Source organism: Hydractinia symbiolongicarpus, chromosome 11 (assembly GCF_029227915.1).
Source record: "Hydractinia symbiolongicarpus strain clone_291-10 chromosome 11, HSymV2.1, whole genome shotgun sequence".
NCBI lineage: Eukaryota > Metazoa > Cnidaria > Hydrozoa > Anthoathecata > Hydractiniidae > Hydractinia > Hydractinia symbiolongicarpus.
This window is the reverse complement of record NC_079885.1, coordinates 8,876,505-8,895,254: the sequence shown is the minus strand read 5'-3', so window position 1 is coordinate 8,895,254 and position 18,750 is coordinate 8,876,505. Positions and strand designations below refer to the sequence as shown.

At 34.1% G+C, this 18,750-nt stretch overlaps 1 protein-coding gene across 1 annotated transcript; it reads left to right on the top strand.

The window, feature by feature from the left end:
• The first annotated feature begins 758 nt into the window (after positions 1–758).
• Positions 759–18,491, top strand: LOC130613936 (serine/threonine-protein phosphatase 4 regulatory subunit 1-like). The gene is made up of 18 exons (XM_057435306.1): positions 759–1,181; positions 6,026–6,137; positions 8,951–9,054; positions 9,375–9,514; positions 10,220–10,366; positions 10,842–10,946; positions 11,027–11,092; positions 11,816–11,866; positions 11,969–12,076; positions 12,776–12,939; positions 13,071–13,680; positions 13,791–13,976; positions 14,239–14,358; positions 14,820–14,962; positions 15,455–15,575; positions 16,305–16,420; positions 16,907–17,064; positions 17,482–18,491. Exons 1-18 carry the CDS (start codon positions 1,118–1,120, stop codon positions 17,907–17,909), a joined length of 2,943 nt encoding a protein of 980 aa, XP_057291289.1. The 5' UTR covers positions 759–1,117; the 3' UTR covers positions 17,910–18,491.
• Positions 18,492–18,750: the final 259 nt, after the last annotated feature.

The following is an 18,750-nucleotide window of genomic DNA, read 5'->3' as shown; positions in this document are numbered from 1 at the left end:
GAGTTTGACAGTTAATATTTGCTAAAATTAATCTTTGCTAATTTTGTGCATTGTTTTCATTTTTTCGCGCATATAACACAAAAATAGAAAAACCGTGGGGACAAGGGTAAATATAATAGTATAATAAACGTCCCTGAATCTCCGGCCATGTTATGCCTCGATATGGATAGCTATGCAATGAAAGCAAAATTTAAAGGATGTTAACTTACCCGTGTATCTGTGTGCCGGAAGTAAAATTCTACACACCCTGACTGCTGCTGTATATTGCTGGTGCTCCGCTCTAAACAAATTCTAAAAAACTAATTTTCTGAAAAGTTCATTTCTTTCAAAAATGATGGTATGTTATGGTAAGGTATATATTTTGCCGCAAAAATAGATCCAAGTAAGATGTTACTAAAAGTTACAGATACAATTGGCCGGAGCAAGTAGAAGACTCTAATTGTTATTAAACATCATTTTTGTCTACAGTCCAATCTCCCTCTCAACAAAAAAGTCTATATAGAAACTAAATGATGGCATATTTCAAAATTTGTCCTATCAAGTATTTACCTCATTGGGAAAAAATCCGGGGAGAAGTGAATTTAAGGTTTTGTGACTAGACTGGCTTCGCCCAATTTGAACTTGCCAATGTTTACAGCGGTCTTAGGACTGCGAATTTTAGGTTTTTTGGTGAGACCCTCAATGTGCTACTTGTTTCTGGACTTTAGCATGGCCATTTTAATCAAATTTCGGGGCCAAATCTACGCCGCTAAAAAGGTAGTAAATATTTCAAGCATTGACTTATATAGCTATATCGATTATATTATTGTTTTATTATTGTTGTATTTAAAGTTAAAAACCTCTCTGTTTTTCGACATTTATTCTTTGGTATTTCCTTAAAATCGTATTACTCGAGCTTTTGCGGGAAAAAATAGAATTACCAACGCGCATGCTTTTTGTCTTAGTTAGTTAGAAAGTGGAGATTTAAACGCCCCCAGGCGGGAGGATATGACCCGATAAATATTTGAATGAGTCTACGGCCCAGGGTGGTCGTTGGGAAGGGAATTACAAGATGGCGGCCAGTGTTTGGAGAAGATGTGCGCAGTAAAATGTTTGCTGAATGTTGAGCAATTAAACGATGGCAGATATAAAATTATTACTTCATAGTTATGGAGGGCAGGATGACGATCAAGAAGAAGACGGTAAGTTGTTTTTGAGCTTTGTCAAAAAAGGCTTGCTTAACCAGCTAGCTAGGAGAAGGAATGTAGTTTCCACACAAAAAGTCTGTAGCTAGCTAGAAGTTGTGTTAAAAAAGGTGCCAGCGACAAATAACTTTCGGCACTCTTTGCAGGCTTTTCTTTCGTAAAGGTTAGACCCACACCCACCTCTTCTTCATAACTAGCTAAAAAAATTAAAGACTGACAAAAATTATTCGTACTAGTCGTTAGCCCGTGGAAAAATCCACGGGTTCGCCCGTCATTTTTGTACTGCATTGTGTGTATCTTGCTACCTGTGCAGCTAAGCTACCTTTTTGCATGACAGACAGACGGATACGGGTATTATAATATAGATTACTGTGTAGACTTGTAGATAGGAATCAAACCATTTGAGTCATAATTATGCAATGTTGATATGAAACATAAATAATATATACAATGTGTGGCGCCGTAGATTAGTGGTTATAGCTCTCGTACTCTGTGCGGGAGACCGGGGTTCGATTCCTTTTGACGGCGATTCAACATGGGCGAGTGAATGTTACCATAGCCCCGGGTTAACCCAAGCCATGTGAGGGAAATTGGGAAGATGGCACACTGTGTGGGCCGTTGGATGTTGCCGGGAGTTGTCTAGTAGAGCGCGGGCTCTAATTGGGTCTGCGTAGCTCAAAATGAGCATTAAATACTCTAGGACTCTCCATCTACGCCATGGCCCCTCCTGGAAATAATAGACAGGGTATATCCCTCGATATTTGTGAGGCTAGCCATGTAAGATATGCACATCTATCTATCTATCTACAATGTTATTGTCCATGGTTATTGTCTATTATTCCCTAACTTGTTCTGCCCAATCTTAGGGCGCTGCCCAATCTTTGGACATAAAATTGCCCAGTCTTGAGACTGGCCGGCCAGTCTTAAGACTGGGCAGGTCGTCACAAGATTGGGCAAAAGACCATGTTAGGCTCATCTTTGGTGCCTTTTAGATTTTAAAGAAGGGATGTACCACACAAGCACATTAAAACATCATATTTTGGGTACTGTTGAATTGACCCGGTCAGTTTTTGGACACAGTAGAATGAAAATCGTAGCTAACTAGCTAGGTAGATGGTAGAGCACGTGTTATACATTTAGCATTTATATACAGCTTGTAGAGTAGTGGCTAAATTTTAAAAATAAAATGTTTATATTAATAAAGAATCAGAAAAATCGTATTTAACCATATGATTAGTTAGCTAGCTGTTAATTTCATTGGATGAGATGTTTAGCCAGCTAGCGAGCTGTGGCCAGCTAGCGAGCTGTAGCCAGCTAGCTAATATCATGGTCTATAGAAGAAAAACCTTATAGACTATGCTAATATGGTTGAGCAGTTTCAATTTTTTATACATAAAATACGTGGTATATATAAATTTTTGGCCTTTTGATTTTCCAAGAAAAGTTGCAATTTAAAGTTCCTATTAAGAGGTAAATTCTAAAAAATTTATTGTTCTGTTTGTCTTCCACAATTGTTATAAGATTGGGTATGTACGTCCACAGATTGGGCAGTCCAGTATTAAGACTGGCCACCCATTTGTCACTGTCGGAAGATTGGCCTGGCCAGTCTTAAGACGCGCGGCGCGTTCCAAGATTGGGCAGAACATTTCATTTTTTAGCCTCATTTGTATGCTAAAAATTTTACTCATCCCTCTTAACGTCATTAAAAAAATTGAATTTTGATGACAAGATAAGGAAATAGTTGCGTACTTTCACCGTACCAGCCCTTACATCCTACTCATCATCCTGATTTCAAAAATAAAATGGCCAACATGGCACAAAAATGTAAAAAGTAAAGCTCGCAGGTAACAAAAATTACAAATTCTTGTCGAAAAACAAGTAGCTACTAACGAACAAGCCAATGGTAATTGATCTACAGTGTTCCCAGGCCAAATATAGATAGTGGTTTACTTCGTCACAAAGTGCCGAAATTTTTGCAAACTGACTTTACTTTTCTAACTCGAACCATGGCATCAACAATCCCATCTGTTCCCAAAACAGGCTGTTGACCTACAGTACAGTCGGAATGTAAGCATGTACGTGCTATAAAAACCTTTTCCTGTAAGTCAGAAGCTTTGTAATCTTTTGCTTATTGTAAATACTTTATTGATCTTTGTGAGAGCTATGTTGCAAGTGATTCAAAAAAAGCTTTACGATAAAACAATACTATAATTATTTTCTCATAAGGCGACTCAAACTTAATTAGTTGTTCTACAGGCGAAGTGGATGGTAGCTTCAATTGGTTGGTCAGCGAAATAAAAATAATTTTATTTAGAATGTATGGTCGGAACAACAAAAAAAATAATAACAAATAACAATGGAGGAAGGTGTTACGTTAAGCATATTTTTATATGTATTTTTGCATCGCACTGTTAATATTTTTTTGTTGCAAATGAAAAATAAAAAATAATTTGTCTTACTATAAAAAATGTTTGGATAAATTTGTATCTTGTTTTGAATTATTAAAATAACTATAGCTGTTAAGGTAAAAAGATTAAAATACTTACATGCTCAAAATTTTGTTTTTAAAGAGCAAGAATATTTCTTGTGCTGCTTTAAAAGTTATACAGAATATACTTGTGATGTTTTGAAAGTTATGCAGCAAATTATATTTGCGCTGTTTCAAAATTTAGACAGCAAGTTATTCATCTCCCACTTAAAATAATAAGAAATCAGAAAAGTTGATTTTGATAAAAAATGTTAGTGTTCTTTTGATGTTTTTTGGATAATTTTATAAGAAAATCTAAATTTAAATGCAGAATCTTTTTAAGGACTATAGTTTTGTTGACAATATTTAAAGTTTTAGGCAGCATTAAAATTATTTGTTAAAATTTATAATGGAGGAGAGTGTTACAACAAGCATATTCTACCTTGTTTTTATTATTTTCCTAAATGGTATGATCTGAAAATCTTGCCCAAAACTTATCCAGGCTAAAGCCTTAATCATTGTTTTGACAGATTTTTTTCTTAGAACGAGGCTTAAATGACTTTTAAGCCAACAAGAATCCTAACAGTGCAACAAATTGTTTTATTATCCAATGAATAATACTTTATTTTAAAGTTTAATGCTATTGAAAGTTAAACCTCGTGCAGTGTAGCATAATAAAGATCGTCTTCTGCGCCATCTTTGACATTATTACCGTTTCCCTTTAATAATTACGACAAGTGTGTTATAAAAGAAGAAATAAGAATATGTAGTCTGAAAATAACCTTTCGTAACTAATTATGTAAAAAATTGTATCCCATTCATTTACCATTCGCTTTCACTTAGTATCATTTTTGAGCTTAAAAATCATTTCAAATGTCCAAACAATCTGCAAGAGATTTTAAAAAAATGATAATACAATCGTTAAGACAATAACCAATGTAGCACACCTAAAATTTGTTGTTCTCTTTGGTACATGTGTGCTAAAATCCTCTTTATCACAGGAGGTAAGCTAAACATTGATTTATCATACAAATTAGTTTTTTGTTACAGAAAAATATTTTGCTTATACCCCCCTCGCTTTTCAGTAAAAGTCTCTGTAAAGGGTAACAATTTTTTTTATTGCTGACCCCTAAAGCAAAAACTGAAAATTGCACTTGCTTGCTATGAAATCACTTTTTCCTCCCTAAATAAAGTACTTTCAACATCAGCTAAAATATTTGATAACATCTTTTGAGAACATCTTTACTGTTCACAAAAATTAGCACCAACAAAATTTGCAAGAATTAATGCCCTTAAAATGTAATTTTTCTTGACCTGTGAAAGTTAGTTCCAATATTCATGCAGATGCCTGTGTTACTTATTTGAAAGAGGAGGAAGACCGTCAAGCTATGTAAATTAACAATACTTAAAATTTAAAGTATGTTCATAAATACAGGGGACAGTTCAAATTAATTCTTACTTGGATCATGTATGTCGAAGGCTTCACCTACAGCCAATTTTTCACTGGATACTATAAGATAGAAACATAGAACACAATATCAAAATGTATTGTGATGCATGTGTGAATAGAAATGCTCATACAAATTAACCTGTTAAAAACATGAACATTTTTGTGTCATTTTACAACAGCTGTAATTTTCAGCTGTAATTAAATTGTAGCAAAATTAGCTAAATTATTTGTGTGTATTAGCATGTCATAATGCACACATCCTCACCAGGGTTGCTATTATCTTTCTTTAAATTTTCCTGAATTTAGCATCAAAGACAATTTAGTTGTCTTTTCATTGTGTTTTTATACATATTTGGCTGTTTCACATGCCTTAGAAAATAAGAAAAAATGAATCATTAAACTCCACAATATATATTATAATTTTAAAATCCTTAATAATTTAACATAGCAGTTGATTTTATCAATTTACCAAGGATAATCCAATTTTGATTTTGCTGTATAACGGTTCGTTCCTATTTCTGCTTTCAAACTGACACCAAAAAAAGTGTCATGGGCTTTTTCTGATCTAAGAAATGAAATAAGAGCTAATTATGTAAATTGTTGACTAGTTATACAAACTTATAAAAAATAATCTCTGCAAAATAAATCACAATGTTGTACAATTTAAAATTTAACTTCTGAGTGTTATTCATATTCCAGTGTTTTTAATTCAAAAGATCTAGATGTATAATAAACAGTTGCCAAGAATATTTTAGGCTGCGTGGATAGTTTGTTTCATTTGTTTTTCAAAATAGGGATTTATTTAAATCATTTTAGTTCTGTGTTTTGAATATTAACTTAAGACATCTTACAAATAGAGATGTCTTACTCATGTGCCTTACAAAGCTTTCTTAATAAAATATGATTTATTCTAAAATTTTCTAGACTACAGCAAGTATTACGAATCATCAATGTTAGACCAGACCAATCCAGATGACTTACTTACACCATTGGAGAAGTTACATAAATACTGTACTAGTGAAAATATATTTACCAGGTAAGCAAGTGTCTTCAGTTTTGACTTTTGGAAGATAATAGGTTGTGAAACTCATATTTTTAATATGCTGTTTGTGATTGTTAAAATATTATGTTTATTTGCTTGGATAAGAAATTTGAAAGTTTTATGTTTTGAGCAAATTCTTTGGCAATTATTTGTTTTAAAATTACAACGACTTAAAACAAGACAGATTATGTGTGTAAACAGAAATATTAATTTTGTGCCAAAGTTTTGCGTGTCACTCAAAATTAGGTGTTGACAAATTTTTGCATGCTTAGAAGGTTGTTGAGATGTAAAAAAAGGTGGCATGATATCATGATAATTTGTTGTTGCTACTTTTTGGTGTACTTAACAAGGTCACATGTTATGTCTCACATGCACTACATACGTAGATGATTATGTTGGCAAAGTGTTATGAAATTATTGGAATATTTCACTACTACTTTAACAAGCATCCATACAGCACTTAGAATAACTTTCATTTTTACTTGTAAATGAAAAAAACACACAGGAATATGTTAGCAGCGTATTGTTTTGTTTGCTAAGTGGTTTATTAAATATGTGTTTTAATTTACCAGTGGACTGTGTGTTGTTTGTTCATGTAGATGCATTGTGCTGTTCAAAAGTTGCAACTCTTTGGAGCTGGGTGCCAGTAGAAAAACACCTTGTTTAATTTCTTGTTTTTATTTCATAGGTTTAAGTGGGGTAATTGCCCGTATTTTTTTCAGATATTTGGTATTTATTCCTTCAGTGTAATATGTTACTAAGAAAGCAAAGTTATTTTTTTGAAATTTTTGTATCATCTGATTATTGGGATTGTATAACATTGTAGTCTTTGATGTAGTAGTGTAAAAAATCCCAAGTTGGCTGGGAAATTAATTACCTAAGTTTTAAACCATGGAGATTGCTATGGAACAATGTGTTTTCCATGACAAGCATGCTTTTGTTTGTGGTAATATACATGAGCAACATATTCTGTTAAGGATACTGTAAGGGAAAACGAGGATGATTTTTGTATCACAATATTTTTATATCTATATTCTTTATATTCTTTATAATTTAATATATTAAAATGTATAAAAATGAAAAATACAGGAATTTTTACTTGGTCTGTTTTTTTATAAGGGAATGGCATTTGGGACAAGTAAAAGAATTATAATTTTGAAGTTAATACTTTTAAATGTTTTTTAAGTAACTCTTCAGACATGCAATCTAGACTTTTCTTTGATTTTCTATTTGTGCAGGTGTGCATGCTATTGACTCGCATAAAAATTGTTTAATATTACCACTGCTTTTTAATTGGAAGTAAATTTGCCAGTATGTGTGTACCCTTATAAGAAAGAAAACTGAAAAGGATGTGTGGGGTGTTATTCTTGTATTCAAATTTTGATGGACCATTTTTTTGTTGATATTGATCAGTTTTTAAACAAATACGGAATATTTAAAGAGCTATTGATTCCAAATTATCTTTGAGTTGTGCATACTTTTTTTTGTGTGTATTCATGTTTTCTTGATAAAGCTAGTAAATTGACTATCATGAATTATTCATGAAGCTGTGTGTGTTTTCTTATCTTGTTTTTTTATCTCTCTTCCTTTGGTAATCAATTCATGTGATGTCTTCATTTTGTGTCTAAAATTTGAGATTTAAGAAGATTTATCTACAACTTTTTTACTGCTTATAAATGCTTATTAAAGGCTTATGTTGTATTGGAACATGGTTTGATAGAAGTGGATGTGTGACCCTAATATTCTCATGTTGCTACTGAACACATTTTTACACTATTTTAATTAGAAAAAAGAAGCTGTTAGACGTTAGAATTATTAAAAGAGTTTTCGATTAATGTTTTTATTTGCAGTATTTTAAGCAAATGTTAGGTTGTGTACATTTAATGTATTTAGTGTGCTTTTCAATACAATGTAAATTTCATACATTTTCTGTTAGAAATAAGTAATAACACCTTTTACTTTTAAATCAAAAAGTCTGTAGGCTTTTTTTATATTCTTGTATACTTTTAGTTTTGTAATAGTTGGGCGTGCACTGGTATTATCCCTATTTAGATTGGGAGTCACCCCTTGGTGGGGTTCTACCTTTAACATGCTTATAATAACGATATTTTGTGATTGTTAGTATAGCTCTTTTAAAATCTTTTGCAGGGATTATATGACTCCTTATTGTTTAAAATTAAAAATACTGCATATTGAATTGTTGACAATAATATGGGAAAAGTTATCACAAAATTTGACACTCCAAATTTCGAATTTTCATAATTTTGGACAGAAAAAACAACTTATAAAGCCTGATTTGTAATAACTTTACAACAGAAGTACAATTTGTGAAACTGATACATCACAAATCAAGTCTGATCTTTATTCACCTAAATCCGGAAGTCAACATCAAATTTGCAATACAAAAGGTGTGACTAACAACAACAAATAAACAAGGATATTGTTGCAGTAGAAATAATGCTGCTAAAATTTTGTTTTATTAATAAAAGGGAGAAAGGTTTTTGAGTTTGGTTTGTATTTTATGATGTAAAATGTGTTGGTTGTGAAGGTATCAATAGTTTATGAAACAAATTTCATCACAAGCATGTTTCTTATACACCAACATGGCAGTTGGTTTGACAAGTCATTCATTATTTGTAAAAGATTTGTCAAGACACTTATTAGAGATCAACCACAGGTATTGTATATCTCTTACGGTTTAATAATCAGATTGTAGTAGATAATATGTTGCAATTTTAGAGAATTTATAAAGAAAGTCTATACTTTAGCTCTACTAGTATTAATATTTATCTATTTCATTTTTTAAGGCAAATGGTAGCTCGAAGTATTGTTGAAACAGTACAATCAATATCAAATGAGCAAGAATGCTTGTCATTATTAGATATCATTAATAAACTCTCCGATGATATTGGTAAGCAAATTTCATCTTTAAATTAAATGGCGCCCACTTATTGAGTTACTATACAACCTCATTTTCAATCCTTGTTCTCAATTTTGTGTAAAGTAGACAAGTAACAGAATTAGAAGTGCTTTGAATAGGGTTGTTTACTTCTGAGTGTGCTTATTTAGTTGATTCTTTCTTTGAAACCTAGCAAACAAGTAGGTTGGAAGAGACTAATTATGCTGCCTCACTCATCTCTAACCAGCAGTTAGCACACTTCTTGCTAGACAAACTGCATGCTAGCTATTCTTTGTTGGTACTTGCTCTAACTGTTTTTTATTGCACTATAGAGCCGTCAGTACGCTGTGAGCTAATGGAGCAGTTACCACCATGTTGTATGATGATCATGGATATGAGGCTTGTTCCTGATGCCATATCTTCATTTATTCTACCAGTGATGGTAAAGTACTTGACGGATCCTAATAATCAGGTACAGGGACATGTTTCTTCAAATTTGAAGACCACAGATTGATTGCTGTCTGCGGGATATTGTTTTTATATTAGTAGTTAATTGGTCCGTGAAGAAATCCCCTGTGATTAAAGAGGCAAACATTTAAAGAAATAAATTTTAATGACGTCAGAAATAACCCGCCAACATACAATAAACTTTACTCAGAAATTTAATTTCCTCTTCTATTACCCACTATTGTTACCATGTTATTAGTGGTGACAATCATCATAGGTCTTAAGTCACATAAAAAACCCACTTAAGAATAAGAATGGAAAATATATAAAAATACTGATGTCTAGATCTGTCTGCATAAACAAATATTTTGTAAAAATTTGTAAGCAATTCCTTTTATTTTGTAAAGCTTAAAACACTGATCAAGAAAATGTATAAGATCATATGCTTTTTACAATAGGCTTAAGGGCTATTGAAGTCAATCTGTTTTATTTTGTTGACTCCAAAATAATATACCTCATTTACTAAGATTAACTCTACTTTGCCTGTTACAGACACATGGACTGAGTTACTGTAGTGCTATATAGGACTAGTCAGTGGCCTGTGGATAAAAGCACTAAGTCCGCTGTCCTTTATGTATGCAGTGTCTCGCTACTTGCGTTTTCATTTTGACTTACAAACTGACAGACAACGGCTATTATTATAGAGATGTTTTCTTCTTATGTTTTGTAGGTTCGAAAGTTGAGTCAGAATGCTCTTCTTCAGCTTATGGATCAAGATTTAATACATCGAGATGATGTTGAAAGTCAGATTTGTCCTGTTTTGTTGCAATTGACTGAGCCTGACAGTGGTGATGATTTGAGAACAGAAGCTGTTGCAGTATGTTCTTTATTTTAAAAAGATTTCAAATAACCTTTTGTTGACAATAATTCTATTGTACTGATTTGCATACACATCTAATACTAATAGTGTAATATATTAAAATTGTCTTTTTAAAATTATTTTCTGTCTTCCTTTGAGAATTTATTTGCTACTCATATCAGATCCCTTATCGTTATATATTTGGTTCATATGATGTTTTGTATCATAAAGATTTGATTTTCCTTTCTAAAAATCGCTTGGGAAATGGGGAACAACAATTATTACCTTTGCAAAACTGCTGGTCGCTGTAAATAAGGGTTTGTGAAAAGGATTATCAGGATGTTGATCACAGTAGAAATTTATTTAGGGGCTCTACAACGAGTAAAAGTGTTCAAGGTGTTAAAATTTATAATACTAATGATAGGTTGACAACATTGCACATGTAGAACTGCCAAAATCAATTACCTAAAGTATTATTAACCATTATTTTTAGCTGATGACCAAAATAACACCGCTGATAGGAGGGGATGTGACCGAAGAATTATTTTTGAAACGTTTCGGTGATCTATGTGCCGATCCTTTGTTCCATGTGCGAAAAGTAAGTGTATTTTGCTAATTATATAATGCGCCCGTATATACTAACGTATATTTGCTAAATTGAGAAACGCTTTTTTCTAGGTTTGTGCGTCCAATTTTGGGGACATGTCTTCCGTTTTAAAACAAGAAACCACAGAGAACAATTTAGTAAGAACATGTTTAATAACATTTTTGTGGTCAAAGCGAATGCTTAGTAGTGTGATGATTTTTAAAAACTGGTGTATGCAGCAACTACCAAGAAAAATTCAATTCAATTTCAGCCTTTCTAATTGACGTAAGCACTCAGCAATTGTTGTTATGAATGCTGATGTGTTAAAAAATTTTGCGATTCGCATTGCCATTGTTTTAGCAATTGAGCCAGTAAGGCTGAATTATGAAATAGCACTTGTTTGCTCTAACTTCAATTTATGACTTAGATTATTGTACTTAATTTTCACCAAATCGGCAGCACAGCGCACGTTTTGTGGAAAATTTGATGATATTATGGTCATTTTGATTAAAAGTCGAACCATAGGGTCCAATTCTGCAAAACGTCAATAAGCATTTCAAAATTATGCTGAGACTGGTCAATTGGATTTTTTCACCATAGGTCTACGTCTGAAATTAAAATCATCTTTGTTTGCAGAGGTCACTGTGACATTCACTACCCTTTTTTATATGTAAAAGTTTTTAGAGATGTTTAAACAAAAAAGAAACAAGTTCTTCCATAGAATTATCTAGGAATCTTTCCAAAAAGTAAAAACTCACAGGGTGCAGATAAAAAATATTTTATAAAAGGATGCGCATACATTCGTGAGTGTTCTAGCTATTTTCACTAATCAGCTCTTTCGCGAGACTACCAACTTTGATTTCTCTAAATACTTTTTATAGCTTCCTTTGTTTGGACGTCTATGTGAAGATGGTGTTTGGGGAGTTAGAAAGGTAAAAAATGGTCAATTTTCGTTGTGCATCAAATCTGCTTTTGTTTTTTCCTATTCTTTTACACCACACCTCCATGTTGTCACCCATGCAATTTACTTATAGGCATGCGCGGAAACGTTTATGGCTGTTTCAGGGACATGTTCGAGAGAAGTAAAATATGAGAAGTTATCTCCGCTCTTTGTTGGTTTGCTTTGTGATAAATCGAGATGGGTAAGTAACCTCCAATCAGATAGCTAGTTGTGTTTTCAATTTGTATCTTATTTAGACACCTTACATCAATAAATACTTTTGTGAAACATACTTATCAACTTAATCAAAGATAGGAACGGAAAGAAATGAGCACAAATATAAGGAGATTATTTTCTTTAATTATCCTTATCAATCACAATCACAATGTTACAATTTGGAATTTTAAATTATTTACAAATGTCTGTGCATTTTACCACTGTTGTCTTTCGCTTGCTAACAGTATTTGTACCGTCGGTCATTTTTCTCTCTTCTCATTCGCGAAAATTAATTCTTCCAAAAAATTTATAAAAACCTGCAATTATGGTCAAGATATAATGAAACGAGACAGCTAGTTTCGGAGTTCGGCGCAACAAGTGATTACATAGGCTGCTTCTCTGTTAGAGTCGCGCGTTTTTTACTTGTCAAAGTTCACTTCAGCCGGACCTTTTCCCCCAAATTTTAGTTTCTTTGTGAACCTTCTGTTTCAAAACGAAGAAAAGAATTTGTTTCCGAGAGAATTTCTTCCTGCAGTAACAGGCGCCTCTAACAAGACGCTCAAAATTACGCCGTCAGTCATGAGATCATCTAAAGCTAAAAACTTTATATTTAAATTCCTAGTCAGCAATTTTTATGTTGGTTTGACTAGATCCTAATGTTTTTCATTCTCCGTTCTCTGTCAAGGTACAAATGGCGGCGTATCAAGCACTGGGTCAATTCATAGCTACATTTGCTGATCCCAGGCGAACTGGTTTTGAAGTCAACGAGGAGGGAAATTTAGTGAAGTGTGTATTGGATACCACGTTAATTTTGGAGCGAGATGAAACACAAGTTGATCCTCGTACAAGGTAGGATTAACTGTTTGTTCGCCTGTTGTAATGTCCGCCGCGTGTGGCGTAAAGTTACGTCAGGTAAATGAGAAGGCAAAATGGTAACAGAAAAATGAACGTTCCTTCAACTTTTTCTTCTTTGTCTGTAGGGGTGAAACATCAGACACTACTGCTTCATCTTCGATCGAAGAAAGACTGACAAATTCTTTACGAAACAAAGAAGAAGGCAAAAGCGATCCGTCAAATAATTTTAATTCTTTCGAATATTGGAGAACTCCTCTGCCAAACCTCGACGAAAGTAATTCACTTGAAACCAATACGATGGAGAGTAATTTAAAAAATAGTGACTTAGATTTAAAAAGTAATGTAGAAATAGACTCAGGTTTAACTAAACAAGAATCCGATAGTTCGTCGTCAACAAAAGAAGCGGACAATTTAAATGAAGAAAACGCGCCGTTGGACGATACTAGTATAACACAAGAGGATGAAGGATCGTCAGTAGTTAAAGTAGTCGTAGAAAGTTACCATGGAAACGACGATGATGACGACAGTGATAACAGCGACGATTCTGTAAAAGATAAAGAAGACGACAGATCTGTGTCGCCACATTCGTCAGGGCGGTATCATGACGATCAAGATTTTGACTTGTTTAATGTAAATCCTGCTTCTGATGACTGTCACTCGGACGACGAGGATCACTTACACACTAGCTCGAATTACACTAGTTCGCTGGTGGATGAAGAGTCTTTACGCAGTCAGGTAGCCAGTTCTTACCTTTTTAAAGCCAACTACAGTTCTTATCTGTTGACAGGAAAGTGTATCGATAAATTTCAATGTTTAAAATTTCGTGTTTATTCTTTATCATACAGAAAATTGTCCCGCCTGCACTGTTGGAACATTACATCTCAATGACAGAACCTAATAAAACTCAAACTATAGACGGGGAGTTACCAAGACACTGTGCGTTCACATTACCCGGGGTCGTGTTAGCCCTGGGTCGCGATAATTGGCATTTGATTAAAGAAACGTACGACGTCCTCTCATCTGATATGCAAGTGAGTACATTTGTTGTTGTGTTGCCTTCTTCATAGTTTGTCGTTAAAAAAAGACGATATTAACAAAAGCGTACTATTTTGTGCCCTTTTAACATGTGGTATAAACACACGAAACGCAGGATTCGTATGTGCATTCCGTGACAGAACTAGTAACAAAAGTAATTGTTTTTGAAATATGTTTTACGTTTGTACATACACGTTTCTTTTGACATATACGTTTCATATTGACATATTTGTCTTGACATATTTCTTTCTTTTTTAGTGGAAAGTTCGTCGGACGTTAGCGTTCTCTATTCATGACCTGGCGTTGATCCTCGGACAAGATATATGCGTTGCTGATTTAGTTCCGATATTTAACGGGTTTTTAAAAGATTTGGACGAGGTTAGCTTATATTATAACCTTGATTATTCAAGTTGGTTTTTTTTTTGATCTTCACAGAACTCTTTTCTCCTACATTCTCGGCATTTCTGTGACACATGTTCACTAATGTAGTTATTTAGGTAAAAAAATGGGAATTTTAGAACAATTTCGAGATCCTTAAACCCACTTTAAGTTATTTTTTCTTCACCTGTTTTATAACTTAACAGTTGTAAACTAAACTAATCGTAAGCTCGTGGAAAATTCATGGGTGTTTACTTGTCACAGCAAAGTCGATAAAACTATATCGCATTTATTATTTGCTGCATCAAGATTTCGTAGTTAACACCGACAGACGGACAACGGCTTTTATTATAGAGATATTTTTTGCTTTTCATTTTAATGTCATCCTAGAATATTTGATGAATTCAGAGAATTTGAGTCACACTTACTAAAACTTTAAATCTCACTATGTTGTGTTTTAGGTTCGTGTGGGCGTACTGAAGCATTTATACGATTTCATTAACATCCTTCCTGTCGACCTACAAAAGGACTATCTACACGTGTTTATCGAATTTCAACGAACTGACAATATGAGGAATTGGAGATTCCGTCAGGACCTTGCGCAGTAAGTTTATGTAAAACCAGATTTCATTCCGTCTGCAATTTCTATATTCCATAAAAATATCTGCAGGAGCCATTATTCTTAAGAAACCCTGAAAACCCTTTTAATTTTAGCGTAATATGTTGAAAGCGAAATTACGCGGTATATTTTTAAACTCGAGAATTATGTAAAACCCAGGGTCCAGATTCCAAAATTAATTTCAAGCAATATTGCTGTTCCTATAAAATTTTGCTTTACTTTATTTTTAAGCCTAATGTTGACGTTTTTTGGCTCAAACGCGCAAGGGAACAGAAGTTTGTTTCACATAGAGAAAGTTCGATGTGGAGATATGACAAGGAAAACCGCAGCGGAGGGGTGGGGAGGGGAAAAATATAACTTCGGGATAGGGACATAAAGGATACTTTCTGTGAAGAAAAATAGGCAAGAAAGCAAAATGACACTTCGAAGAAATGTACTGTGTGGATATTACCGGCTCTCATCCTTTTTGTTTTTTAGTCAACTGATGAGTTTAGTTCACTTATACGACGTAGGAGAAGTGGCGGAGTTCATTTGTCCTGTTTCCTTAGATCTTGTATGCGACAAAGTTGCTGAAGTTCGGGAGTATTCGTTTCACTTGGTAAGACACGTTTTTGTTTTACTTGCAACACATACCAAACCTGTTAAGGGGGTTGAAGTTATGGGGGCGTTGTCGTTATATAGACATGGGCGTTATGAGGGCGTCGATCATGAAACTGCTAGAATTCATCAACAATTGGGAGAGCGGGTGGGAACGTCTGTAAAAACTTCTTTTTTCTCGCGAAAACTAGTAAGTGTAAAGCTTTAAAGTGACGTTAAACTAAAAGGAATGCGTTACTGGCTTTTTATTTGCCCCGCCCTATTTAGAGCCGTACTCTACGCCACTCAAAGTACAAAGTAAAAAGAATATGTCCCATGCAGTCATTAACTTGTTCTACTTTTATTCCCCCTATGTGTTTTCCCTATTTCGTCATATTTGGTCACATACGAACATTTTGTAACAGAAAGTTAATATTTTTACTGATACTGTCTTTGTAAAACCATAGATATACTAATACCTCTTTTCATATATCCATGGTAAAATGCATAAAATATGGTGTCCACTATGAAAAACACGTGCCACAAAATTAATTTTAGGTTAAGTCCAAACTGTCAGCCCTATTCACGCCGACTATTTATGCGCCCGTCCTTATAACCGATTTTCCTAACCACGATCTGTACGTGTGGTTGTGCGATGTAGTACCTAGTTGTACAGTGTTGTGCGAACAACAGTTACATTTCACAGCGATCTGTTTTGTGACTGTGCAGGGTTTTTTATTTACATTTTTAGCTTTGTTTGTTGGTGCAGAAACTTTGTGAGGAAAGTAACAAAACATCGATACATAAATTCGCTACTAATATAATGTTTCTTGCGACGCATCACCAGCACTGGGTGAAAAGAAAAGCGTAAGTTATTGTAGTAGTTTTGGTTATTGTATGCCGCACGCAGTGTTTGTGTTCGTCTGCCACTCCCAGTTCTAGCGACCGCTGATCAAATCAGTCTCGCTGCTAGGCAATGGGTAAATATTACAAAGTAGCTTGACCTGAACGTCTAAGTTGTTGTTTCTTCAGTAATTTTTTTTACCATGGTCATTTTCTAATCAAGTGTTGACTTTTTTGAAGTGATTACTTATATTTTCAACCCTATATCTTGACAAAGGGATGCCATCTGCCAAATGTCATTTTTTTTTTCTGAGTAAGCCAGAGGGGGCATGTTTTTAGTTACGGAAAATTAACTTAAAGTTAGTGAAGAGATTTTGACCGACCTATATAGCCTCGGAAATCTACAGTGAATTAAATGCCAGTGTTTTTTTATTTGATTTTTGTGTGTCCTTGTTTAAGATGTTCTATTTTGAAAGTGGAAAAAAAGTAACGTTATGATTTTCTCTTTAGATGTGCTCAGATTTATCTTCGCTTTCTGGAAGGCAATTGGTATGATGCAGCGTCGTTTACGAACGATTTTTTAGCTAGTTTGTTGACTTTATGTTCTGATGTTGTTCCCAACGTTCGGATGATAGCTGCTAAAGCCTTGTTAGCTTTTATAAAAACTGGTAGGTGACTGTCGTTGTTGTTTTTGTAACTTGCTCGCTTCTTAGAATCACTCACGTTTTTTTTTCTTTTTATTACTCTGAATCGCTAAATTCAGTAATTTTCTTGGTTTGATACCTATTGTGAGCATTTTTGATTTTGATAGTTACTCGCCTAAAGTCCGTTTTCTAGAAGTGATTTGTAAGAATGATTTTCAGCTTGACGATTTGCAACATGATTTTTTCACTGATCAAAAGCGGAATCGTTTATTCCTTTTTTTGTTTTGGTCCTGCTTTTGGTACCGCTAGTTATATAAAATGCGAATATTTTACGGAACTAAATGCCACGGCTCAGTTGACAAAATAATGTGAATTCGAGAAGGTCTTAAATGAAATAGGACACAGAAGGTCAAAGTTTATTTTTTCCACCTTTTTTTCCAGACCACTACCAAAATCTTTCCGAGGAAGACGAACCACGCAAGCTTGTCGCTCGTACGCTGGAAGCCCTCCAGTTGGATGACGACCGAGATGTTAGATATTTTTCCGGTGGAAAAGTCCAAGAAAGAGTATCCCAGAATTCAACTTTTGTGACTGAACATTTACATCAAGCGGGCGTGTCTATGATACAAAGGGGCGTACATGAATACGCCATTAGTGATGATGACGACGAGACTGAGTACGATGACGACATGGGCTTTGTAGAAGAGGTATACATAGAGGAGCAGCCAAATAATAATGAAATAATAGTTGAAGAATATTACGTGGAGGAAGAGCCTGGTGAAGGTAATGAAGACAATCAGTTTTACGTAGAAGAAATCATTGAAGAGATAATTGAGACTGTAGGGAGCACTAAAGACGAGAAAAGCTGATTTGTTTTGTCCGTTATTAGGTTTTTATAAATTTATATTTCAGCGCAACTTTTTTGTATCTAGTATGTCATTTTAATGTGGATAGCGTGACACTTTTTGTTAAGCACGCAGCGCCTTCACACACGCCGCCACACGACATACCAGTTTTAAGTTACAATGAACACGGGCATTCCGTTGTCTCACTTAACCAAACTGCTAAACTAATAACATTGAATATCTGCTGGACAGTTTTAACACTAAAGTGAGAAACATTTTATAACTGTTCTACCCTAAAACATTTTATAAAACGCAACAAAAATAACCTTGCAGCTAACCATGCTTTTTTAACTCCTTCGATAACTTTTTTTAAAACGAAATAATTTTATATTTTATTCTTCTGTGCGGCTGTGGCTAAGGAGTGTTACAGCCACAGACAGAAGAGTAATGGGTTTTATTTCTGTGACGTATATGTTACAGGTTACCATGACTAAAGGTCAGTACGCAAAACTTAAAAAACTTGATTTTACGGAGATATTTTACGTATTAAAATTCACGTGTATAAATTCCTTTGTACTGATGCTAGTAAATTAATTCTTTATACAAGCACTTTCATTTTCTTTCCCCCTAACCGCACCTTCTTTCCCAGGGCTCGCAGTAGATTTTTAAGAAAGGTTCTGAGAAACGAGCTTTTTTAGCTACCTATAATGACGACACACAAGTGTGTACCATTTTTAGATCCGCAAAGCCTTTTTGGGTTAAAATAAAGTCGGTTAGAAGAAGGCATATATGTGCAACCTCGAAAGTTGGTAGAAGGATGAAACGTTTACGCCTTTTATCCACACAAAAACGCTACAGGTCCTGG